This window comes from Rattus rattus, chromosome 12, assembly GCF_011064425.1.
Source record: "Rattus rattus isolate New Zealand chromosome 12, Rrattus_CSIRO_v1, whole genome shotgun sequence".
Lineage (NCBI taxonomy): Eukaryota > Metazoa > Chordata > Mammalia > Rodentia > Muridae > Rattus > Rattus rattus.
In genome coordinates, this window is record NC_046165.1 from 59,389,873 (window position 1) to 59,417,003 (window position 27,131).

Here is a 27,131-nt window from a genome sequence, read left to right on the forward strand (position 1 = left end):
TTTGCTTTGTGCATGCTAGACAACTCTGCCTTGGCATTATGTCCGAGACTTGATTTAGATTTGAGCTGTTTTCCACTCTTGGTCCTTTTCCTATTTCAGGATCCTGCCTGAGACACCATGTTATGTTTAGCAGAGTTTTGGGGGAGAAAAGCACCTGCCTCTTCTGAGACATGGCTTTCTGCTAGCGCACACATCCTATTCCATTACTGCTCACACCAGCTGCAGGGGAACTGAGATGGGAGGATTAGAGTTTGAGGCCAGACTGGGCTACATACACAGCAAGAAGAAAAGAAAAATTGCAGAGGACCCTGGAAAACTGCAACGTGACAAACAAGACCAAAAAACTCGACAACTGGCTAGTCGATAGGTGGTGACCAGGTTGGTCAGCACACATGCACACTATGCTATGTTTTAGGATTCATTCTCTCTCTCTCTCTCTCTCTCTCTCTCTCTCTCTCTCTCTCTCTCTCTCTCTCTTTCTCCCTCCCTCCCTCTCTCCTTCCCTCCCTCTCCCTCTCTCCCTCTTTCTCTCCATCTCCTTCTCCCTCTCTCTCCTCTCCAATACACGGTTTCTCTGTGTAGCCCTGATTGTCCTGGAACTTGCTCTGTAGACCAGGCTTGGCCTCAAACTCAGAGATCCACCTGCCTGTGCTTCCCAAGTGCTGGGATTAAGGTGTGGGCCACCACATCTAGTTTGGGAACTCTCTTTTAAGAACCCTGTCAAAATATTGTAAAAACAAGGGGTTCAGAGGTAAGAATTTAGACTAATTCCCCAAAATGTACTGAGTTTTTCCTATCTATAGTTTTCTTTCATCTTTTTTTTAAAAAAATCTCTCTCTTAGGGGAAGGTAAGAGCATGGCAGATACCCTTAGAGAATCACCTTATACATCCCTTGGACACTAGCTGTGTCTTCTTTCCCATTCAGGAGGGAGAAAGAAATCTGCGAGTCAGTACTGTGCCCTGAACAGTAGAGGGCGATGCAGAGGGAAGGGACCACAGTCTAATTAGTGACTGGCAAGTGATAGGAAAGCACTTGTGGCCAGCTTTGCTGAGATATGTCCTCCCCTCAGTTCTAGAATCTTCATGTAGGCACAACAGATAGGGGCTTCCATACTTGCTGAGAGGATAAGGGTTTGCTCCTGGGGACTGCAGCTGCTGGAGTTGAGCTCTATGAGTCTGTAATACCCCTGAGGTGCTCTGCTCCCAAAGCTAGGGCTGCAGCAGGCCTGAACTCCTGAGGGTGTTATGGCTCAGGAAGAGCTCTGTGACTTTCCCTTCCACCCTCTCCCCTAAAAAGAAGCAAGCAGGCAGGCAGGCAGGCAGGCAGGCAGGCAGGCAGGCAAGCGTCCTTAGTCTGGAGTTGGGGTTGACACTGGGACAGCAGGGAGTGGGGGCCCTGAGATCAGGAACCACAGAGTAGCTATGAGCAGACCCAAGTAAGCAGCTGGGCCTGAGGGTGTCCCCTGTGGAACACTCTTCCAAGCAAGCAAGGGGAGGCAGCAAGCTGGAGTAGAGTGATGGTGGTCCTGGCTAGGGGTTAGCAGGGCTAACTTGGCTCTACCGCTATCCCTCGCTGGGTGTCTCCAGTCTAGAGCTCTAGAACTAGCACTTGTCCATTAAAGTCACTGAGTTCCTAGTAGGGAGCATGAGCTTTGCAGGCTACTGTACCAAGGTTAGTGAAGCAAAGCAGGCGGTCTAAAGCCTGCGGGGGCTCTGATCCTGACTAGGAGAAGGTCTTACACTGCGCTCCGGGCCACACTAGAATGGCCTTAATGATACTTTCAAACTTTCAGTCTCTTGCTACTTTCAGATGGTTGGTTACCAGCTGCCTAGAGGACTCCCATGTGTAGCTCAGGAGGAGAATGGGAGCTGCCTGGAGGCGGAAGGGTGGCGACTAACACTGGGAGAGCTCATAGGAAGAGCAAGGCTTTACTCCGTGTTCCCTTGGCAGACTGTGACTGCTGGGTCTGTCTGAGGGAAGAGCATCTGTGCCGGGCTTCCTCCTCCCTCTTTTCTGATGTTACCCATACCCTCTTGAGGAGCTGGCACTGCGTCCTCACTGCCTGCTTGTTGAACACTCCTCCTCTCCCGAGGCAGTCACACTCACACTGTGTGTGCAAGGACATTCCAGGCTGTGGTGCCTGGCAGTGCTGCGTGTACTCATACACACAACCTCTTCTCTGAGGCAGGGCTGGCTTCAAACTCACCACGTAGCCGAGGCTACCTCTGAACTCTGGATCTTCCTTCCCCAGACTTCTAACTGCTGAGGTGTGAGCGTCCGCCACTACACTCTGCTCTATCATTACTTTTAGTTCTTGTTCTCTCTTCTCTGAAGATTTCACTTATTTTTATTTTATGTGTAGAGGTGTTCAGCCTGCACCATGCTTGTGCACCACATGTGCAGTCCTGTGGAGGCTGACGAGGGCCTAGCATCCCTAGCGACTGTAGTAACAGACAACCGTGAGCTGCCATGTGGGCCCTGGGAATTGGATCCAGGTCCTCTGGAAGAGCACACAGCGCTCTAACCACTGAGCTCCTCTGCTTCCTTTTTTAGTTTTGATAAGTGTGTTCACCCTGAATGATGTTAACATCAGGGGAAACAGGTGAAAGGTGTCCGGGAACTCTGTTATCATTATGCTTTCCTGTAAATCTAAAATTATTCTAAAGGACAAAGTTTATTACTTAAATAGAAAAAAATCCAAGATAAAATTTAAAAAAAAAGTATCAAAATGGGAAAAATGGCTAGAGTATGTTAACAAAAAGTTAATATCTTTAATATATACACAGAGTTCAAATGTGTAAGAGAGGTATAAACCTCTAAGAGGAAAATGGGCAAAAAAGTAATGATTTACATAAAAATATTTTTGGCAAGTAGTATTAGATAATGAACATTAAACATATTCCTACTCTTTATTCCAGTAATTCCACTTTTAGTCACTTACCTAAGGCAAATGCTGTCATCATGCAGAGACAGAGTAGTATCAATTTAGGATTTACTCCTAAAAGGAAAGGCCTGCCAGCCGACGAGAAAGTAATAAGCTAATTACTCAGATACGAGTGATGTGAGAAGACAATACTGCAGCCATGAGTGCTCGCTGTGTGCTCGCTGTGTGCTCAGTGTATGATCGCTGTGTGCTCGCTGTGTGCTCAGTGTATGCTCGCTGTGTGCTCAGTGTATGATCGCTGTGTGCTCGCTGTGTGCTCGCTGTGTGCTCGCTGTGTGCTCAGTGTATGATCGCTGTGTGCTCGCTGTGTGCTCGCTGTGTGCTCAGTGTATGATCGCTGTGTGCTCGCTGTGTGCTCGCTGTGTGCTCAGTGTATGCTCGCTGTGTGCTCAATGTATGCTCGCTGTGTGCTCAGTGTATGCTCGCTGTGTGCTCGCTCGTGTGTGCTCAGTGTATGATCGCTGTGTGCTCGCTGTGTGCTCAGTGTATGATCGCTGTGTGCTCGCTGTGTGCTCGCTGTGTGCTCAGTGTATGATCGCTGTGTGCTCGCTGTGTGCTCACTGTGTGCTCAGTGTATGCTCGCTGTGTGCTCAGTGTATGCTCGCTGTGTGCTCGCTGTATGATCACTGTGTGCTCGCTGTGTGCTCACTGTATGATCACTGTGTGCATACTGTATGATCGCTGTGTGCTCAGTGTATGCTCGCTGTGTGCTCAGTGTATGCTCACTGTGTGATCGCTGTGTGCTCAGTATATTCTCATTGTGTGCTCACTATATGCTTGCTGTATGCTCACTGTGTGCTCAGTGTATGCTCACTGTATGCTCACTGTGTGCTCACTGTATGATCACTGTGTGCTCGCTGTGTGCTCAGTGTATGATTGCTGTGTGCCCACTGTATGCTCACTGTGTGCTCACTGTGTGCTTACTGTATGCTCACTGTGTGCTCGCTGTGTGCTTACTGTATGCTCACTGTGTGCTCACTGTGTGCTCACTGTGTGCTCAGTGTATGCTCACTGTATGCTCGTTGTGTGCTCATTTTTTGGAGACAAGATCTGGGCTATAACTGAGTCTGGCCTTGAACCTGTGCTCCTCAGCTTCCAAAGTGCTGGGAAAGCAAATATTTGCTGCTCTTCACAAAGATTTCATAATAGTTTAATTTTATTGAATGCTTTCTGCTACATAAGCACTGTACTACTGAGCTACAACTCCCCCCCCTCCTTTTAGGAAAACAGAATCAGAATTTGAAATTAAGAAGTAAAACTAAGCAAGGTGATGTTTAAAAACATTAACTACTCAACATGATTTCTAGGTCACATGGGGTTTATCTGGACAGTGGTAGTGCGGGCTTCAGGTCTCTATAATTTTCTGTAATTTATTTTCTACACAAACCTGAATCACCCACTTATGAACTAACAAACACCCGTAAAACAAAACCACAGAAAGACCCTATAGCACTCTCGTTGCTGTGTGCTGGGTGATGGCCATATTTGTATGCATAGACCCGACAAGGTGGGGCACTGCCTATTGTGCCTACAGGGCTGGATCCAGGAATGTGTTGCAGTATTTTTATTGGGGGTCTGAATGAAGACAAATTTTTAACATGTTGATTTAATCTGCAAATAATGCTTAGGGTATCCTATGTGGGGAGGACACTCATGTGCAAGGATAAAAACGAGTGAGGACTAAGGACAAGGAGCAGTCCTACTGACCAAGAGGAGAGGAGTCCATTCAGGGAAGAAGGAAAAAGCCATGCACCAAAACCAGGAGGTGAGTGAGGGGCATAACACTGGGATTCATTATGACATTTTCAGCAAAAAACGTAGTAGTAATGCTGTGTCCATTTGGTCACCATACTACTCAAACTGACTGGACATATTCTACTGTGTCGAGAGGCTCCTGAAAATTTAGAAATAACATCTACCTCCATTTCCCTCTTTTTGACCAGGGGAGTTAGACTCAAACTCCATATACATGGTCAGAGCTTAGTAACCTCACTATGTCTAAGTGTCTGTCTTAGGATTTGGTCAGCTTCTTGGTAAAATAAAATATATCTTTGATAAACGAGCTATAGAAATAAAAATCCAGCTTTTCTTATCAGATATAGTTAATTACAACAATATGAGCTTGGGGCTGATGACCTTCTAGAAAGAAACTTCTCTTTGTAGTACATAAGAAAGTAAGCAATGATTTTTTTGAGAACAGGCTAACTTAAGCCTTTCTTGGGACCTATGCTTCTAAATACTAGTGACGTATGGAATTTGACTTTCAGTAGTTCACACACATGTACATACATGAAATCTCAAGTACTCTTAAGAAATCACAATTATTTTCATTTTTACTGACTGAATATACTTAAACAGAACTCAGAGAAAGGATACTGACTTACCACTCAGCAAAAATCTGGGAAAACTCGAGTGAACTGTTGGCCACTGGGGAGATGAAGTAGAAGGGGATGTTGGAGAGGCCAGCGGAGTCAATGTATTGATATAAGCACTCCAGGAGGTCATAGATCACGCCTGAAGGGTAGCAGGGAACCAACACATTTCCTCCATTCCGAACTGTCAGAGCTAGAAAAGTTGAGGGGAGGGGAGACGGTACCAAAAGGACAGTGTTAGAAAGGGCAAATACAACCTTTAAAATGGCAATTACATATCTTCTATTTTCCTATGTATGATATTATTTAATTTTAAGGGTCTTGTTATGAAGGAGCAAACGGCTATCTGTGGCACTAGGCTCCTTCGGTATTCTAAGTACACACTATACATTTCAAAGTCCACTGCAGCCCTTCTCACCTCCTCCCTACCCTAAACTTCCTCCAGTCGGACTTCCCTTCTGTGGTGGTTTGAGTAGGTTGGGCCCCATAGACTCACATGTTTGAATGCTTGGCCCAGAAGAAGCAGCACTAATCAGGAGGCATGGCCTTGTTGGAAGAAGTGTGTTACTGTGGGGGTGAGCTTTAAAGTCTTATATGCTCAAGCTACGCCCAGTGTGGAACAGTCTTTCCTGGCTGCCTACAGATTAAAATGTAGACCCATGTCTGCCTGCACGCTGTCATTCTTCCCACCATGACGACAATGGACTGAACCTCTGAACCTGTAAGCCAGCCCCAGCGACTTACTCTCTTTATGACCCTGCTACTCTCACTGTGTTCTCTACCGCACACCCTACATTCACAAAACCTTCCTGCCTCAGCCTGGTCTTATGACCCACACACTTTTACTGTTTCTTTTGAGAAGCACACATCAGGGCAATGCAGGATTGAAGGCTGGTGCTCTCATCACTGTCTAACTTAAACCCCTGGTGGGTTTTAATGTCTCCAGTGAACCTGAGCTTCAGGCAACTCCTCTCTAAATCCCATTTCAAAACCTCAGGATGTCTCTGCTCAGTCTCTCACTGTGGCTGAGTGATTCAGAAGGAAATAATCTGTTCCCATTTAAGTCCTTTTCATTGCCCTTTATCGCACTAGTATTTGTCTGTAAGAAACGATCTATTATCTGAAACACAGCCAGTTATGGAATGTGGAAATAATTACACTATGGGCTATAATGTGTTAAAAGTATGAATGGCTGAAAAACTGTAAGGTCAATTCAGCTTTTGCTTCATTTACTAAACAACAGAAGCAGGTGGCTTTAGGGGAGGGGATCTGAAGTCTGGATCAAGAGCCCTCCCCACTCCTGCTGTGACCTACAGGTCTTCTCTAGGAGGCAGCATGGGATGAAGGAGACGCTTCAGAGAGCCTGGCTCTAGTCTGCCTCTGCCCAGAAAACATGGAGGGGTCACACGTTTGCAACTCCAACCTGGCTGGGCCTCAGTTTCCTCATTACTGTGTGAGGGGATGAATGAGGCCAGGGCTTTGTAAACTTTACTTTGTGTAAAAATTGCCAAGGGAACACGCTGAGCACGCAGCTTTTACCTAGTGGATCTGTGCAGGACCTTCAGGTTTGGATTTTTAGGGTGACCTCAGTGATCTCGAGGAGAGTGACTAGTGGACCCCTATCTGACACAGTGTGTTGGATGCTGGGTTTCCCCAAATCTAAAGTTTCTTGAGTTAGTGATTCTAGGTCATTAACAAATACACAAAGCTCAGATCCTATCTGAGCAGTCCAACAACTTTCCTACAGTAAGAATAAATCACCTCGCCTCTAGAGCAGCAAAGGATAAAGGAGAACATGATTAGCAGCAGGGCTCACGGGGTTTCAAAGGACAGTGCTGCCCATGGGATAGAAGATGGCCACTTCTTCCCGGAGCCAGAGTAAGACTTAATGTTGCTGGGAGGTAAGGTCAGCCCTCAGCTCGGCTTGGGTAGCCAGCTCAGACTTAATGTTTTGTGGCCTCTGCCCCGCCGAGTTTAAATGTGCCAGCCAGCTGGCCAATATGATGGTGTTCTGAAGCAAGGACTCGAGGAGGGAGGTGATCATGTTTAGATTAGGTCATGGAGGCCATGATGAGAACAGTGCCTCTGTAAGAAGAGGAGTGGAGACAAACACCCTTTGCTCCGTGTGAAGATGGCCACCGGCATCTCAGAGTTCCCAGTCTCAGGAGTGAGGCAAATGCTCACTGCCTAAGCCACCTGACTGTCAGTCCAAAGAAAACTCCAATTTTCCAAACTCTAAAACGCTGATACCCAGAAATGAGCTCAACTTGGACTATAGGGAGATTTCTGGTGTTTAGATAAAAGCCAGCATTCCTCAGAAATGTGTGAAACAGGTTCCTATATACCTCAAACATTATTGCTTTTACTTCAGCAGAAGGGACATATGGCTACCTGTGGCACCTATCAGCATATCATGCAGGCCTCCACATTCCCTCAGTCTCACAAGTACTTCTCAGACATTTCAGAGTCCATGCTAGCTCCTAGGCCTTCTTAAACTCCCTCCAGATACACGTTCTCCTTATGACCCTGCTATTTGATATTCTCCCCCTCCCCCTCTATCCCCGCTCCTCTCTCTTTCTCTCTCAGCATGCACTCTTGGGCTCTGCTCTGTTCTGTTCCTGATTTTCTTACTATATTTTCTCCATCTCCTGCTATTCTCTCCTCTTGTGTAGATAGTTTTGGCCAGGTCCTGTCTGCAGCCCATGCTCAGTCTACTTTCTTTCTCTCCCATGGACTCTGCCTCTGGCTGTTCTCTCATATCTACAATAAAACTTTTCCCTTAACCAAACCATGGGACAGTAATGTTGCTAGTTTATACACCAATGATGATACTTTGTTATAGCAGCCTGAACATACAAAGACAGCAGCCAGCCTACTTTGTTAAAATAAGGACAGGATCGTGAGATTTCACTGACCATCTAATCTATAAGACAATAAATGTCTTCCAGGCAGGAAACATCCTAGAGGACTCTCAATTAAAATTTTCCCAAAAGACGTAGAAAAATAAAAATGACTAAATATTAGTGGGGCAACCCCATGCTTCTATTTTTCCCTGCTGTGAATTTCAAGTGTGAGTCATTTCTGTGCTAGTATTTGTAAAGCAGAGTGAGGGATGTGACTCTTCTGCTGTTGTGTGAGCACACATCCTGGCCAAACCCACCACAGTGGGGATTAACTAACATGGTCTGTAAGAGAATGCCGTTATCTCTGCTAGAACTGTGGCTGTACACCTCCTAGCCCTCCTTCAGACGTACATTCCTTAAGAACGCCTGCCGTGGACGACAATTCACTCAGGGGAGGAAGTAAATGAGATTAGGGAGACTTCAGACACCAGAGCGCAGGACTCAAATGCGAAATGAACCGAAGTCCAGCACTGAGCGGCCCCTTACCGAGGTTGCTGCAGAACTCGCCCACCATGCCGTCCGGGTTTGCAGTAGGGATCTGTGTCAGCCCTGTGAGAATCAGAACGTCACTGTTCTTGAGAGAAGCTTGGTCCATGGGCTGAAAGAGAAAAGAAAGCTCTAATTAGAACTTATGAACAGTGCAGGGACCAGAGCAAATGCTGCTCTTGCTGTGTCTAGTCCAGAGCAGTTCTCCCACAGGGAGCAACAGTTCTGCCATGACTGGCTGGGACACCACATCTAGCTTCATAGAACTAGACATTTAAGATCACTGTTTCCCGGGTTGGGGATTTAGCTCAGTGGTAGAGCACTTGCCTAGGAAGCGCAAGGCCCTGGGTTCGGTCCCCAGCTCCGGAAAAAAAAAAAAGATCACTGTTTCCCTATCTGCAGTGTTTTCAGTCACAGCTAAGGCTTCCTACTTCTACAGCATTTCCCTCTTTAGAACGCCAGGCACATGCATTCTACATGCTTTTAAACGTCAATACAGATCAACCTAGATGGTCTGCAGGCCAAGGCTGCTGAGCTCACTTCCACAGTGTCTGGTTTGCTCCAAGGTAGGGCTCGAGAAGGGAATGCTTGCCTGGGAATTACATTGAACTGAGTAACTGCATACTCAGAAGAACTGTGAAGTGCAGGAGGCAAGCACATGTTATGGGAAGACGGAGGTGAGGTGATTTACCTATGTATCAAGGGTGGAAGAATCAGAAAAAAAACCAAACAACTCGGTTAGAAACTTAGTCCTCTTCCCAATACCACAACTAGCCTTATAATTTGAGCAAGCTTTGAGCCAAGTTTCCTATGAGATGGGACAGTCCTGACCACCTCCTTTAGTTGAGCTTTGTGAGTTTTGGGGGCTTACACATTCTCTCTGCTTGTGAACTGTGAACCCCATTGGCACATGACAATGAGTTCTTTAAGATATTAGCATTTATTTTTACCTAGCACAATTTAAACTGTGATTATTTCCAGAGCACTTAAAAGCATTCTGCTTTTTTTTTTTTTTTTTTTGGTTCTTTTTTTTTGAGCTGGGGATCGAACCCAGGGCCTTATGCCCCTAGGCAAGGGCTCTACCTCTGAGCTAAATCCCCAACCCCGCATTCTGCTTTTCTGCATAAGCTAGGACTTGGTTAGAAATACTTGCAAGAACTGAGAGGCTGGAGAGTCCTAAATGTTTTCATCTTGTGACTGTTTGTCCTGAAAAGGAGGCCACATGCTTTATGAAGACTTCTCACTCCTTTCCATGCCACAGTATGCTCCCCAGTAAAGGAAGACCATCCAAACAGAGAAGCCTAGCAAAGCTCCGAATCTGGATTGTCACCTTTGACATCTGTAACTCTTAAGAGATTCCCCTTTAACATGAGTATGGAGGTGTGGAGGCACTGGCTTCATTGCCCTGTTAAATATCAAGGTATGGTCCTGTTATAAACTGCCTTATAACCGGGAAGAAACGTGTTTAACCGGGCACAGAGGGCTCAGTGTGGAACACGCAGTGTGTGACTGGCTTGTTTCCTCTCCTCAGATATTAACTATGTGTCTAGCAGCCCTTTCCCTTCTTGGGCAGAATGTCTCAGTCCACACCTATGTCCCACTGTTTCCACAAAAGGAAGGAAGTGTGCATTGGTGGGGGCACAATGGCTTTACAGTAGCTATACACTTAGCCTTGGACTGTATCCTGTGTTTACAGAAGGAAACGGAACTGGTGACAAAGGGGACCCAACAGTGCATTGGACTAAGATTGAAAGTTTGATATATACATTAGCCTATCCTGACTGAGATGGACGTAGACCTCAGAGGACCCCAAATTCCCTGAAATGGTGTATGTGATTCTTCATGCTTGTGCAGATTTAACTGAGTGGTCAGAAAGGGCCATGGCCCCTAAGTGTAAGAATGAATGACTGATCCAGAAGAAAACACAATGGGGACAAACCACGCTGAAAGCACATTATCTCTGAGCCTAAGCCATCAATATCATCTTTTGGAAATTAAAAACCCACAAATAATGCTCTGGTGTGAGTACCACTGAGTTGGAACCATTACTTGGTGTTCTGGTTTACAGATGTTTGCAATTTCAGCCCTGAGCAGAGTCAGCCTCATTGACTCCCAGGGCTCCAGGACAGATACGGGCTTAGAAGGCTTTAGTGACACCCTCCAACCCCAGGTGACACTTCAAATGTCTGTACTTCTTCAAGGCAAATACAGCTATCACTGGTGTCAACAGCACTTAATGAATGAAAAAAGGGGATACTTTAAACACAAACAGAAAACCTTACCTTGCTCAGCTCAAGAGTTAAAGACTGATGGCTATAAACAGACGGAATAAAATGGTGACGACTCTACACTCTACTACTCTACAGATGGAAAGATGGTTCAGGGTTAAGAGCACCAGCTGCTCTTGCAGAGGACTGGGGTTTAGCTCCTGTAACCTACACAATGACTCAAAACCATCCATAACTCTAGTTCTAGGGGATCTGATGCCCTCTTCTGACCTCTGCAGGTACCTGGCCTGCATGTCGCACAGACACACATACATTGCAGGCAAAACATTTATATGCATAAAATAAAAACAAAAACCAAAACTAAGGTTAGTGAGAGCTGTCTGTACCAAATTTGTCCTCTAACAAGTAACTTTAACTGACTGTCCTAGAACTCTCTCTGTAGACCAGGCTGGTCTTGAACTTAGAGAAATCCGCCTGCCTCTGCCTCCCGAGTGCAGAGATCAAAGGCGTGCACCACCACATGGCTAACTTTACTTTTATAAGCACACACTCACTTACAAAGTAACAGGTTTGACTGTGACATTTCCCTTCACATGTACAACCCACACTGATCGGATTCATGTATCCTCTGTCCTCTTTCCTCCCAACAGGCTCCTTGACTTTCCACTTGACCTCTATGTTTTTGTGTGTGTCAAGTGCAGTGGTGTGTGTGTACACACATGTGCACATGAAAGTGTGTATGCCTGTGTGTGCATGTGCAGAATCCAGTAGTAAAAAGTGAAAGTGTAACTAGAAAAGGGTAAAAGATCAAAATGCTTTGTCTATGGACAGGGTGGGCAACAAGAAGTCAGCAGCCTGAAACAGGGATTGGCTTTTGGTCATAACAACTCTCATAGAAGACAGTGGCGGCCAAGAGAAAATGCAGAACAAGGCCCCTAAGGTGAAGTCCTGATTTTACTCTTAGATGTGAAACAGGATCCAGCCAGAAGCAAGCCAGTGTGCAGAAGATTACAGACTGAAATATACAGGAGAAATGGCAGCCTGGTTGAGAGAAAGTGAAACCAGTAGTCAGCAACAGTGTGGGGAATCTCAAGATCCTTTACAAAAGTTAAAAGCCTACAGATGAAATGAAGGATTTACTGCCTAGGGAAGGAAGAAGTACTTCCCCAACCATAAAGTACAGCTCTGCCCCCACAAACCAATTCAAACCCCACACTCTGATGAGCTCCCCCATTCCCTAGCCTGAGACTTCAGTGGATTCTGGTCTTACAGCGCTGTCCGGCTGCACTGTGGAGGAGAGCTTTTCCCCATCAGAACTTCTGTAAAGGCCACACCCAGCACCTTCTCTCGCCTCTTCACACTCTACCGCCAAGGGTGGGGCTTAGGGAACAGCTCTGACTCAAGGAGGAAATTAACATGCACACACACAACACACAGGAACGCACTTAGGCAGCGCACATTATTTCTGAGAGAGTGAAATACTCTGAGGAGAGACAACGTCCACATAAATGAGACAAACAATGGAGAAAGACACGCAGAGGCCAGCCACGCCGAGGCCAGCCAGCACTGATCCTCTCCTGGCTTCCGAGGGGCCGTAACTGAGCCAGCAGTACCAAAGACTGAGGGACTTTGAGGCTCAGCTTTCCTGTGGCCCTTGTTCCAGTTACATGGTGTTTAGCTTTCACTGTAGAACATCCACATCCAAGTACTGCACCAAAACCAAAACCAACCAACAAACAGCAACAGAACTTTTGGGAAAACTTAGAAGAAAATTGTCAATGAAAGAAAATCAAACCAACCAACCAAGTGGCCACCTCAGATCTGAGCCACAGTTTTATGGGCTTTAAATTTACAATATTTTCTTTAGATTTATGGAAGGAATACACATTTACAAGAGCATGAACAAGGCCAAGATATAAACTCTATCTAGGTGTTGGCAAGAGCTGATGAAGGGAATATGAGGATAGCACCTCATGTAACCCATTCAGTTAGAACAACCACAGTCTTGTCGTGTGTAGCAAGATGGACATGACTGGGAGCAGACTGGGAACAGCACCTTAGGAAACTACCAGCTACAGAAATGCAGACAGCACAGTACTGCATGTTCTCTTTCATGTGGCGAAAGAAAAAGAGATAGATAAATATATACTCCATACCCCCTCACACAGCAACCAAAGATTAAAAAGAAGGAAGTAAAGGGCAGAATAAAGAACAAAATTCACTAATAGTCTATAGGTCACATGATTATGTCAGACTCAGTGAAAGCACTCTATAAGGGGCCATGTCTTTAAAAAAAAATCAAAAATGAAGAATAGAGTAGAAAGTCCTTGACAAATAAGTATGATTCATGACGGATTGCATCTAAGAAATCGTCATCTAAGGGACTGCAAAAGCACTCCCTTTAAAACTCGGCACACAATCAGGGCAGCAGCAATCATCACGTGTGTTCACATCCCGCCATGGAAGGTGCACCAGATTGGAGGGCGGGGCATGGTGCCCGAGTGACAGTGCCAGCGGAGCAAGCACTGAGAACATGTGCCCTTCCTTCCTGTTCAGGACACTCTCCGCTATGGCCCCAATTTTCTTCTCTCTTTCTAGCCATACTTACACAAGGTGGTTTTTCTTCCTTTCACAGTCTACTGATAAACATTTTCCTGCAGATCGATCTCTGGTCTCTGGCCTTTTATTTATATAAGTAAAGTATGATGATTCTCCAGGTTGTTTCTAGACTTGCCGTCAACCCAGGTTCTGGCTGTATTTCTAGCTAATGTTCTTTACTTTCTTTCACCTTGTCAACTCTTTGTCATTATCCTATTTCCCCATCCTCAATGCCATCTACACACTGCATCTTTGACTTCATTTTTCCTTCTCTGAAGATAGTGGCCATCAATAAGTCCTCTACATTTTAAAAAATCATACTGAAGTCTGTATTTATTCTGTGAGCACGTGTGTGCACTTGTGGCCTGGTGAGAGGACAACCAGTGAGTCAGTTCTCTCCTTTCACCACGTGGGTCCCAGGGACCTCAGGTCATCAGGGTTGGCACCATTACCCGCTGAGCCATCTTGCTGGCCCAGCATCAAGGCTTCTTGAACTAAAGTCTTGCCTATGTTCTCTTAAAGCCACCTCTCCTCTCCTGCTGCCTCTGGCTCAGGGAAAAGCCTCTTTCCCCTGTGTTTACAGATCACCTCGTCAGCTTGTGTGGTGTTTCTCTGTTCATAGGGGCTCCAACCTGGCAGACCAGAGGACAGCAGACTTTCTGTGAAGTTTACCTTTAAACCTGCCATTATAAGTGATTCACAAACAAACAGGTGTGTCTGTAACCCAATAAAACCTTTTAGGAATAAGTACTGGGCCAGGTACAGCCCCAGAGACACTGTTTCTTGGCTTCTACTGTAGAACATTGTGCTTTGTTCAAACTAAAACTTCTTTATTCCCACTTATTCAATACAAATCCAACAATGTGGGTAAAGGAAAAGAAATCTATTCCCCCCTTTGTTATATATAGCACAAGCAACCAACTAAAGATTAAAACCAGTTATTTAGGTATGTTGCTCCTTATTCTTGAGACCTTATTTTCCCTTTAAATTTATGGCCCTTGGAAGGACAATTTACTGGAAATTACGTCAACAGTACTGTAAAGGTTTTGATCTAAGCAGGACAAATCAGAGCGGCTGGCAGCCAAGTTACCCTTCTGTCTTTTAGGGCAGAATACATCAAGAATGAAAGCAGCTGCCAATAAAAAATTTTGATTCAATGAAGCAGATTGTGATGACACTGATGGGATTTTGATCTCAATAAGCGGGAAGGGCCCAGAGGTCTGCTAGCTACAGGAAAACATGGAAACTTGTCTCCTCCAGACCCTGAGATAAAACTTGGTTGTAAAAGAATGTATGAGCCAGGGTGGCAGTACATTTGTAGTTACAGAGTTCAAAGCCATCCTGAGGTACATATCAAGCTTAAAGCCAGCCTCGGTTACATGAGAGCCGCCCCTCCCCCCCCAAGAAAACTGGCAGTAGTGCCTGGTGTTTCAAACAGAACATGGAGTTTTTACTATTTAAAAAACAGAGGATGCTAACCAGCTCGAGATAGCCATTCTGTCAGGTGTATGTACATGTATGTGTAAATCATACATTTATCTGTAACAAATACAGCAATTACTTCTACAACATGAGAACTTCCTGTATGAAGTATGGCGAGCACTAAGCCTACAAAGGGACAGAGCACAGGGACAAGGAAAGCAATTGTGTGACGGCATGAGGTGGCTGTGGTATGGACCAAAGCAGCCACCAGGGAAGAGCAGAATTATGAAGGAAGCGGGGGCCCAGGCTCCAGGTCTGAGGCAGAGGGGCCTGCAATTCATGTTTAAGCTTCAACTTCTGTTTTATTATGAAGACAGCAACATCTTAAGTTACGTTCATAAAGTAACAAATTTCAAAGATGAAATGTGACAGGGGCTCCCACAAGTTATCTGTACATTCGGCAACTGGCTACCTAACCTTGACCATTCTGCCTTTACAAATTCAAAAGAACCAGGGTTTATAAAATCAATAGTAAGTTCTCTATAAATAGCTGAGGATTAAATATTATATTCCTAACAATATTTATGTATATCTAATTGTCAAATGTAACTGCAATGCATGACTAACTTAAACCTAATAGCGACATTAAACTTAACGGGAGGTGGCTATGGGTTGGTGTTTTCAAGCCTAGCACTTGGGAGGCAGGGGGGGTCAACCTCAGTTAGATGCCAGCCTGGTCTCAACAGTGAGTTCCAGGCCAGCCTGCCAGAGCTACACGGTAAGGCCCTGTTTCAATAAAAGAAAACAAAACATCCAATAGGCAGGCCTTGGGAAGTGGCTCTTGCAGCATGAGCATGAAGACCTGAGTGCTGGTCCCTAGCACCCACTTTAAAGGCTGAGTCTGATGGCACATGCCTGCAACCTGCCCATTTGAGCGGGGTGGGGACAGGTGGGTCCTTGAAGCCCATTGGCTAGTCAGTTAGTCATTCAAGCAAAACTGGTGACCCTCAAGTTCATGAGAGACCATATCTCAAGAAATCAGGTAGAGATGGATCAGGCAAAGATACCTGGCCTTGACCCTTTTCTTTATACATATGTACACACATGCCCATGCTAACAAGTACACACACACACACACACACACACACACACACACACACACACACACACACTCTGAATAAAAAGATCCAATCTATGAAGGTGTGTGTGAGTGACCTGCCTCTGCTCCTTCCCTGGCTGTGCAGTACAGTGCAACCACAAGGCCTTCTCTGCTCTTCAGCAATGCCCTGCCTGTTCTGCTCCAGGGACTCCATGAGCCATCTCCACAGTCTTTGCCTCCCAGCTCTACTTGGCCCTTTCATCTGGGTTTCAATCAGACTGTCCAATCTAAACTATCTCCACTCCTCTAGAACTAAAGCTGCTGCACGGCCTTGGGACTTCCACCACAGTCTACGCCAATCTACTCACCTTTGTCCTGGTCACTCTCAACTGTAGACGACATTTACCAGCAAAGACCTTGCCTAGTGCTCACTCAATCCTGACAGTGAGATCAGGGCTGATACCTGCCCTCGGTAGGTATTCAGCAGTTAGTACGTGCTGAGAGAAACGACAATTCCTGTGTCTGACATCAGGCCAGGGTCCTGGAAGGACTGGGAATCACCATCCTAGAGGTGACCCTGAGCACAACAGAATTCCTTCTGAAGAAAGCAGATCCTCCTGAACAGTCTAACTCACTCAAAGATCTGGAGTATCATAAGAGATTATGAAGATTTGAAAACTGTTCATAGTATACTAGAGACACTCTGAATTTGAATTAAATATCTATGGGTTGGTAGTGATTAAAGGATAACTTACCTGAGGGTGTGTGGTAAGCAAGGAGGATCCGGAGACATAAGATACTTTCTCATAATGGGACTGGATAATCCAGTTGGAGCTCCCAAGGGCATAGCCAGAGCTCAGAGGGGTCACCTGGACAGCACCAAAAAGTTCCTAGAAGAACCACACAGAGAATATGCCCGCTGTCAGCAAGACAAGTCAGTTTAAAGGGGAAAGCGACAGAGGTGTAGAAACAGATGGAAAGATGGCGGCATGCAGTGATGGAAGCAGCCCTGCAGCCGGCACCTCGGCTGCTTCTCATGCTCTGTCACCAGGCCCAGGGGCCAGGGAGTAAAAGGCAAGTTAGGAAATGGGCGGGCAAGAGTCAAAGACCAGTTTCCCTTTCCACCTTAGTTAGATTTAGCTGCAGGTCAACAACAGCAGGAGTCCGCATCATTACGTCAGCTTTCAAGCCACCCCTGGTAAGCTGCATCCCTGTTTCCCAATGCCTTGTCTCAGATGGGTATGTCTGGTTTCTCAGGTGACAGGGTGCAACAGACGCCTTTCTCCAGACTCCTCACCAGCTGACCAACCAATTCTAGGAGTGTCAGGGAATGGGGATGATGAATGCTAACTACCGAAAAGCATGGAGGGTGGGGAATCCACGGGCATTCTCTTTCCTTGGAGCTCACAGGAAGGTGACAGGGTAGCTTGGAAAGAGAGCTACAGGGGTTGGGGATTTAGCCCTGGGCTCGGTCCTCAGCTTGGGACTCCACACAAACTGACAGCGCTCACAAAAACACTCACAATTTTCTGAGAGTATCCCACCAGCTGGATTTTACTGAGGGCAGAGTTCACCTCCTGCATTGTGTAGCATCTTCTCCAGGTTGACACTTCTACTGCATCCTTGAGAGGAGAAGGCAGCAGCCTGCAAACACAGCACAAGGCCAATCGCTAGCTGAGCATGCCATCAATTAACAGAGATTCTAGTAATATGACCACTTAAGTAGGGCAATTTATTGGCATAGGTCTGTTCATGAATTCTTTAATAATCTTTATATAAAGTCAGTATTATTGTCTCTTTCTGATTCTAATAAGTTGACTTTTTGCTCTTTTTTGTGTGTGTCAATCCAAGACAAGATTGTCAATTTTTATTGACTAAAAAAAAAGTGTGTGTGTAGTGGCTCAGTGGGTAATAATAGTACTTGCTGAACAAGCTTGATAACCCGAGTTCATTCCCTGAAATCTACGTAAAAAGCTGGATGGGGTGGTAGGCACTTGTAATCCCAGGATTCTTACTGTGAGATGGGAAAGGAGACAGGAGAACCAGCAGGAAGCCCGCAGGCCAGCTAGCCTGGAGTGTGGAGCATACTGGTAGAAAAAACGAGAAACCTGACTTCCAAAGGTTGTCCTCTGACTACTCAGGTACCATAGCATACAAACACCCACACTCTCACATATATGCATGAAAATACATACATACACACACATACATACACACACACACTTTTAAATCTTTTAACTTTGATGATTTTTTTTCCTATTATGTTTCTATTTCTACTTTATTTATCCAGCATATAGTTATGATTTTTAAAATCTATACTGATAATCCCTACAGTCCAACTGGACTGTCCAGTCATTCACCTTTCTTTGTATCTTTCTTTGCTTGTTTCTTCTCTTTTCTCTCTCTTTCTTTAATGATTTATTTATTAGATATAAGTACACTGTAGCTGTCTTCAGACACACCAGAAGAGGGCATAGGGTCACATTACGGATGGTTGTGAGCCACCATGTGGTTGCTGGGATTTGAACTCAGGACCTCTGGGAGAGCAGTCAGTGCTCTTAACTGCTGAGCCATCTCTCCAGACCTCTTTCTTTCTCTCTTTCTTCCTTTCTTCCTTCCTTTCTTTCTTTCTTTCTATCTTTCTTTCTTCCTTCCTTCCTTCCTTCCTTCCTTCCTTCCTTCCTTCCTTCCTTCCTTCCTTCCTTCTTGTTTTCTTTTGAATTTTCAAGACAGGGTTTCCTGTGTAGTGCTGGCTGTTCTCGAATTCAGGATCCACTGGCTCTGCCTGGCTTCACATTTATTTTTATTGCTGATAAAGTTAAACTACATCTTCCAATTTAATCTTTGCTGCTTGTCTTACCTCTTCTTCATTTCTGTCTTTTTATTACTACTTTCTACTGGGCTAGTCTCTGATGTAGCTTTTAAATTTATTTTCTATCCTTTTAAAAGTTATTTTATTAACAGTGTTTGAAGGTTTTTCATACTGTGAGACCAAAGTGGGAACGATAGACCTTGCAGGTTAAGGTTTCTGTCTGTAGTCACAGAATAACTTCTTGTTTGTCCTGTGTTAAGTCAGGTTAAGGTTTCTGTTTGTAGTTAAAGAATAAGTTCCAGTGTTAAGTCCTTGCAAGTTAAGGTTTCTGTCTGTAATTAAGAGTTACTTCCTGTTACTTAGATCTGAGGTAAACTACAAAACATGTTTTTCACCCCACACTAACCTTGGGTCCCCATTCCCATGATTCCCTTCCCTTTGTTCCTTCCCTTCCATTGTACCTTTCTAACAATGTAAAAAGCCAATCCTCTCCGTGAACACCTTATCTCTCTGATAAAAGGAAGCTCAAGAGGAAGTCTGGGGCTGCTCTCTAAAATCCTGACTTAGGGAAAGGCTGGGGAGTCCCAGGCATATCCCAAATAAAGCTTGCTGCACTTGGACAAAATAATTTCAGTCTTTCTTTTCAAAATTTTTAAGTTCAACAATATATACTTAAAAATTGATTTCATCTCTATTTTTCATGTGTATGTGTGAATATCTGAGATATATGCATCATGTGAGTAGCTGACACCAAGAAGACCAGAGAGGGAGCCAGATCCCTGAAAGTGGAGTTATAGGCAGTTATGATATCCAATGTGGAGGCTGGGCACCAAATCCAGGCCCTGTGCAAGAGCAGCAGGCTCTTTTAACCACCGAGCTGCCTCTCCAGCCCTTGATCATATACACAGTCTAACACAGAACACTTCAACTTGAACTACGTCCATGTTGTTTTTCTTCCCACAGTGTTGGGACTCCCAGGCCCTTGCACATTGTGGAGCATGCTCTGCCTCTGAGTCTTCCCCAGACTAGACATTTCTACCCAGATCTCACATTCTCTTCCCTGTTCACAAAAGAGAAATAAACTTCACTAGTGGGGCTGAGAAAGAGTGAGTTTAACACTGGTGAGGCTCGGCATTAAGAGAATGATCTGTGACCTGTGTGACCTTTAACACCACCATCAAAAACATCACTTGATGAACGAATACTGTCTAAAAATAGACATCGGGTATTATCAGGAAGACTATCCTGTGTGAGCCTGAGTGAACAGTCTCGGTTAACGCACTCCTGGTGAACTGAATCCATCCAGTAGGCTATACTTTCCCCCAAAACACAGGGAGCAGCAGAGGGTCTCACGATCACACATACACACTCGGCAACACACACACCCGCCCTCATCTGTACTCTAATGATTCTCCCTATACTCAGTAAAACTCAAGGCTCTTGGATGTATTCTATGTAGATCTCTAAGAGAGGTACCATGTGATGATGGGAAGATGGGAGTGACATCCAGACATGCTCCATTTCAACCCAAATGAGCCACACTGGCAGTACCATGGCCAGGTAGCACATGCATTGTCCCTCAACCCAGAGCAAGGCTCTGAGGAGTGGCAGTGACTCTGAACTCCCTCTGCAGGGTCTTGAGAAAGAAACCAAGCGACTACCTATCCTTAGATCCCTTGAAATTCCCACCACCAGGGTCTAGTGGTTGGCTTCCCAGGCTGCCTAACAGGAAAAACAATGACTTCTTCTTTGGGCTGCATGGGAGGCGGACTCTGACTTCAGGCCAGAGCTGGAAGGCTACAGTGGGTGTGGCTAGAGGAGCAGAGTGCAGCCCACAGTGTTTCTTTCAGGTGAGTATGTTTTACACGGCTCTCCTGCACTGGCTCCACTCTCTAGAGACTCAGAAGTCACACACAAGGCGAGACTCACAACTATTCTCTGTGTATGTCTCCTTATCCACTTGATACCTGGCACTTTTACCATCCTGAAACAGCATGTGCTTTCTTTTTTGCTAGAACAGAAGTCTGTAGCAGCTTTGTCAACACAGGTCACTCTGCTGGAGATTAAACAGTCTTATGTCAGTAGACAGTTGGAGGCAGGGACTGAATCCTAAGGAAACATTTCAAGCACAATGAAGTATCTGTCAGGAGCCATAATGGGACAAGCTAATAACTAGCAGGTGATCTTCCTGAGATGGCCTGCTTCAGATTATTATATAATCTGCGACAGGTTTGACAGATTCACTCATATTAGGCGAGGCCGCAGGAGAATTTATTTTAGGAAAGATCCCTGCCATTAATATGCTTTCCCTGTTATTATTAAGCATATATAACAATCATTAACTAATAGCCCACCCCTTTGAGCAGATCTCTGCAGATCTATGAAGATGTACTATCTCATAGTCATGCTACATAGACAAATAGACGACTTCTTTAGTCCTAATGATGATCCTGTAGGAATTCCTAGAATTATATCAGTGTTTATTAAGCTCTTTTACAGTGGGACTGCTATTAGTTCCTTTTCTGATAGTCAAAACTGCAATGAGAACTCTGCCAGTCTCTCATGTGTCACCAGTTAACTGCCTCTTAGATGGTAACCAGACTTTCTCCTACTCAGAGCACATTCCAAGAGGTTGTAAAACAATTAACCAAAGGTCATAAAAAGGGAACTAACAATTTATTATAGGTGCTAGGACAGAAGATAAAATATTGACTGGGTTTATCTATACAAAACTTCACTAATGAGTTAGTTATGGTTTTAACCCTTCAGTGAACCTGTGGAGCTGACAGGGGATGGATGGTTAGCCAGACAATTACTCCTGATGAATATGCATGCAAACGTTCTGTTGTAAACTTCTATTTCAATTTATGACTTGTTTTTGTGTGTGAACTTATGATGAACTTCGTAACATGTGATCATGTATTCTGAAAGATGTATAAGTACTGAGGACAAAGAGAAGAGAGAATTTTTTTTCCCTTACAAGAAGTTTTTGCTTTTTCCCCACTTAGAGAGGAATTTTTCCCTTAACTAGAATTTTTTGCCTTTCTCCACTTAGAAGAATTTTTCCCTTTCTCTGCTTAGGATCTATCCGCTTTCCCCTTAGATAGCTTTCATAGGACACTTTTTACAACTTAGTAATAAACTCTATAATCACTTTTCTAAGTGTCCCCTTTTCTTCCGGTGAAGACTAGCAGGCTGAAGAGGGGAGCAGTTCCTGCTGAGATAGAACACAGGTCACATTACTTAATCCTCTGCTGCTAGGCTACAGGTGTCAGTCACCTAAACTAGCAGCCTTTTACCCTCAGAAAGAGCAAGATCCTGTTTAGGACATTTTAGAAGTTATCATCAGCATTTCAGTACAGTTAGAGCTAGAATGTCCTGAGATCCTCAGACCTTAAAGCCACACCAGAGTCCTACCCTGTGCCCCTGCCACTGCTCTTTCAAGGCCGGGAGGCTCCCCGCAAGTATCTACTGTTTTCGTCTTTGGTAACTCGGGTCTAATTTTAGAGAACATACTGGGGTCTTTTAAGTTGGAAAGCAAAGCATTAAAGTTGTGTAAAAGGTTTGTGAAAATCCAGACATATTTTCAGATAACCTTACCAACAGCATCTAGAGAAACAGCAGACAGCACTTTACACAGAAACCTCTCCTCTGTGTTTCTGCCAATAGTTCAGTCGAGCACTGCGGTGAGGGAAGCATGCTTGTTAAGCACGCTGTTACTTTTAGTTTGACTAATATACACCAAAATAGCAAGGCACCTTTTACCTGATTCTGTCACGTCACAAATGGAGTTAACGTCTTTCTCATTTTGTATATGCTGCTAGAGTACTCAATACAAACAACACAGACACATGTACACACAAACACACACCATGGCTATCCCCAGAAAGGGAAAAACCCAGCAATCCTAAATGCTGCTGCATACTATCTGAATCCACCTGCACCAGCAAGTGAGGTTGGAGATCGCTCACATAGAGTGAGGATCACAGAAAACACCAGACAAAAGCTCAAATGGGCACAACCGAAACTGAGCAGTCCAACCAACTCTGGCTTCATGTTTGACTTTCTGGATTAGGGTTCTGTGTTAGGTCACTTTACACAGGGCTCCCCATGACACCACTATCCTGGATTTACCATACTATAAAGGCCCCTCCCTGAGCATGGACCACCTGCTTGCTTCTCCTGAACAGAATATGAGAAAACGATGGATCCTAAGAGAGGCACTCAGAATGCTCATTTTCTCTTCTTCTGTTTCTGCATACTCTGATGTATGCAGCTACCATGTGATGGGCACACAGGGGAAGGACTTGAGGCGCCTTAGGTCAACATTAGGTGAGCCTGCAGTGATTCTTTCCGATGGACCTGAGTTTACCTGAAGCCTGCTGAGCGATGCAGAAATGGAGAAGCACTGGACAGTGCTGGAGCCATGATGGTGACCCACATCTGAAGTCCCAGCAATGCAGGAGGCTAGGGCAGACCTACTTGAGCCCTTGAGTTTGAGACCAGCTTGAGGAACGTAGAGATTCATTCCCTGACATACAAAGGGCTGGGTTTGTGTTCCACTATAAGACCCAACTACATACAGCTTTTCTCAGGCATTCTCAAGGCCATTTTCATAGAGCCCAGTTGTACTGAACAATTAGAAACAGACTGCTTTTTATATCTAAGATGGACTTTTACTTCCTTTAGTTGAAATATTAAGCATTTACTTAACCACATTTCTTCTCTTTATCTCTAAGTTGAGGGAAAAATTTCTTCCTTACAAACAACAGCAAATAAATGACATAAAGTGAACATATAAATTTCTTCTTTTTCTTTTCTTTCACTTTCTCCTTCCTCCTTCTGACCCTCCCTCCCTTCCTTTTCAAGATAGGGTTTCACTGTGTAGGCCTGGCTGTCTTGGAACTAGATCTGTAGACCAGGAGGGCCTTGAACTCACAGGGTCTTGTCACTGTTTTTCAAGTGCTAGAATTAAAGGCGTGTGCCACTACCATCCAGACAAATTAATTTTCCTCAGGTTCACAGGGGACTGGTTTCAGGAACCCCTGGCACATACCAAACCTGCACTTCTATAAAACAGCACAGTGCTTACACAGTCATATACAAACTCTCCAACATTCTTATTATTCTTTAAAAAATTAGAGATAAGTCTTGTCATATAACTGACAGTAGGCCTGAACTTCAGAGCTCAATAAAGCAATTTTCCTGTCTCAGCAGGGTATGCCATTATGATAGACAGGCCTACTACACTTTGGGTAACCTCTACTTTACTGACCATATAATAGCGTAATGTAGATGGCTTTCCTGTCAGGGGATGATGTTCAGTTTAGAGTGATATTTTCCTGAATACTTTCCATTAGCAGTTGAATTCATGAGTATAAACTCTAAACACATACATGCATTCATACATACACACATACATTTATATTACATATATCATGTATGCATGTGTGTATGTATACCACAGATACACACAACAAAGCCTAAATTCTTTAGGATAGCTTATTCTAGAACCTTATGTACTGTTTATGTCTTGTAGATCTCAAAGTACCTATCATTTCTCTACCTAGAAATGTTTAGAAGTTCTTTTCCTAAAAGTCTGGCAACTACATCCTCACATATCATCTAGGGATCTTTGTATTGGCTAGACAGAAGTCTAACATTAGGCCCAGTCAAATGCCCCGTTCTTGGTCCCTTTCTTGTGTACAATGGCTGATTTTCACCAAGCCGGCTATTTTTGTTCAGCCCATCACTTGCCCCATATGGCTTCTTGCTATCAGAGTTACCCCTAGGCTGTAGGCTGGTGCAGGGCTGCACGTCTTAAGCTTTGAGGATAGCTTTTTCACAGACGTGTCCCAATGCTGGGTACTTGGTAGCTACTCGTCAAGTGTGATCCCCTACCAAAACCCACTCTGGTTCATACTTTCTTTACTGTCCCTAGACACTGGGTCACCCTGTCATATACCGATCTCCTTACATTTCCTCGGACTGAGCTTTCCCTAAAACTCCTATGTGTATGTGAGGTCACACTTACGGCAGGGCACTTACAGACCCACTTAAAGCCATTAGGATTATTAGCTGATTTAGGATAAGTAGGATAAGGAAACCCAGAGGGAACTGGTTCTGTTTCTGGCTTTCTAATTTATCAAAGTCAAAATTTCATAGTCTAAATTTTTCATAAGTACTTCTAAAAGATTTCATCATTTCATTCCTTTCTTATCGCACTTGAGTGCCTGATAAACTTCTTCCCTGGGCCACTGACATTGAGCCAAAGTTCGCTGCCTCTTCCCGCATCTTAGAAGCACGAGCAGCAACCTAAGACCGCGGGTTTTTGTTAAAGAGTTAAGACCTGCAGGTCTATAGGGATTACTTAAAGGCAGCCGATGAACACATTGATCGGGTTCTAAGTGTTTGCTGAACAAATGGACAGAGCGTAAGAGCAGAATAAAAGAACAGGAGAGGCAGGAACTGTGTCTACCCTCAGTAAAGACCCCTGACATCAGCGCTGGATTGGAGGTCGGCTTGATGCTGTGTACCGAGCTATCAAAAACAAAGCCCCAAAACCACACAGTTCTCAATATTAACCGGAAATACTATAATCCTGATTTTTGTTTTAGACCAAATTACTTCTAGAAAGAACAACGGCGATCACTACGGCACAGCGTGAAGAGCAAGCGCCTTCCAAGAGAGTCCAGAAGATCTTTGCTTCAACTCCACAGTCCCTGAAAACAACACAACTCTGCTTCATCATTCGTTTAATGAGAGAAGAGTAAAAGAAGAGAGGCGAGGCGGCCGGCCATGGGCATGTGGTGGGAGGGGGCAAGGGGGCAAGAACAGAGAACAAAGAGTAAAAGAGAAGTAAGAGGGGAGGAAGAGCTCATTTGTTTTTTGAAGTGAACTTGCTGAGCAGGACAGACTCACGGACAGAAGAACCACATTAACTTTGAGTCTCAGTAGGAAGTAATAGAGAGGCTTTATTTCATCAATATCCTTGGAGTTTGGGAAGCATGTATTGGTCCCTCAAAGGCTAACTTACTGACCACATGAAACAATGGGTCTGGGATCACAAGGCTGACTCTATCAATCATCCTGTGAGGATCTGCCTTAAAGAGCCCTCTCCATGGCTAACTCCTAAAACTGTAATGTATGTGCACTTAGAGGGTTTTTTTTTTTTTTTTTTTAAATGTATTTTATGGAAGGAAATCATCACATCTCAAAAAGCATGGCTGACAAGGTTAAACAGGTGGGCTTAGAAACAGCTTCCTTTGTCCACTTGCTCTCAACCAAAAAGGTGGCATCTGTGATGAATTAGGGCTGGAAGGCAGGTGTGCTCTGGTTGCTGTAAGTGGATTAGTCACAATTTAGTTGCTGTGATAAAACACCATGGCCAAAAGCAACTTACGGGAGAAAAACAAAGTTTAGTTTGGCTTATGGTTGGTTCCACAGGGTTGGAGGTCAGAGTCTGTAGAGGCATGGCGGCAGAGGCAGGAAGCTAAAACACAGGAAGCAGAGAGACCAGGCAGGAAGTAGGGAGAGGCTATAAAAGCCCCCAGAGGTGAGCAGTAAGACCGCACTCCCTGAAAACTCTGCTCCACAGTGATGGACTTCCTCCAGGGAAGCTGCACCTCCTAGAGGTTCTACAACTCTGCAAACAACCAGGGACCAAACGTTCAGATACGTGAGCCTTGAGGGACATTTTCACTCAAACTACACCCCCAAATGTCTTGCTAAAACAGGCAAACAGCTTTAAAATGTCACCCACAGTACCCATTTGGTCCACTCGGCACCTCCTATGGTGGTTGGCAATCCTCTCAACTTTACAAATGTGGAAACTGAGCCCAAAGAGACGACCTGACTCAGGTACAAGAAACAGAGCTGAAATTCAAACTCCAGTCTGTGTGACCTCTACGCCCACACTTCCAAGTTCTTCCTATTATACAGTCAGACCTGATAAATTCCTCAGCAAATAGCCAAGGAATGTCAGAGCAAAAGAATAACGGCATTAACATGCATTTAAAAGTCTCCTGCGGGGTGAGCCTTCTTCTTCTGTTCTTAATTCCTTAATGTTTCAGAGATGATTATGACAATAGCTTACCATTTTTATCATCTTTGTAAACGCAGAATCTCACTGGGGCTCAGCTTGCCCTTAAACTTTTCCTCTGCCTCTGGTCCCTATTTCCCAGCTGTGAGACCCACAGGTGCACACCGCCATACCTTGAAATGCCTTATCATGACTTACTATTAATTATGATGAAGGATTCTACT

General features: G+C 44.7%; 1 protein-coding gene across 1 annotated transcript in view; it reads right to left on the minus strand.

Annotated features, from left to right (window-relative positions):
- The window catches only part of Ints9 (integrator complex subunit 9), an 84,944-nt gene that overhangs the window by 14,155 nt on the left and 43,658 nt on the right, over positions 1-27,131 (minus strand). Inside the window, exons 7-10 of the mRNA XM_032918222.1 lie at positions 17,578-17,698; positions 16,810-16,944; positions 8,708-8,819; positions 5,331-5,511 (exon numbers count right to left, since the gene is read on the minus strand). Coding sequence (XP_032774113.1) covers positions 5,331-5,511; positions 8,708-8,819; positions 16,810-16,944; positions 17,578-17,698 — 549 coding nt within the window. The remainder of the gene's footprint in view (positions 1-5,330; positions 5,512-8,707; positions 8,820-16,809; positions 16,945-17,577; positions 17,699-27,131) is intronic.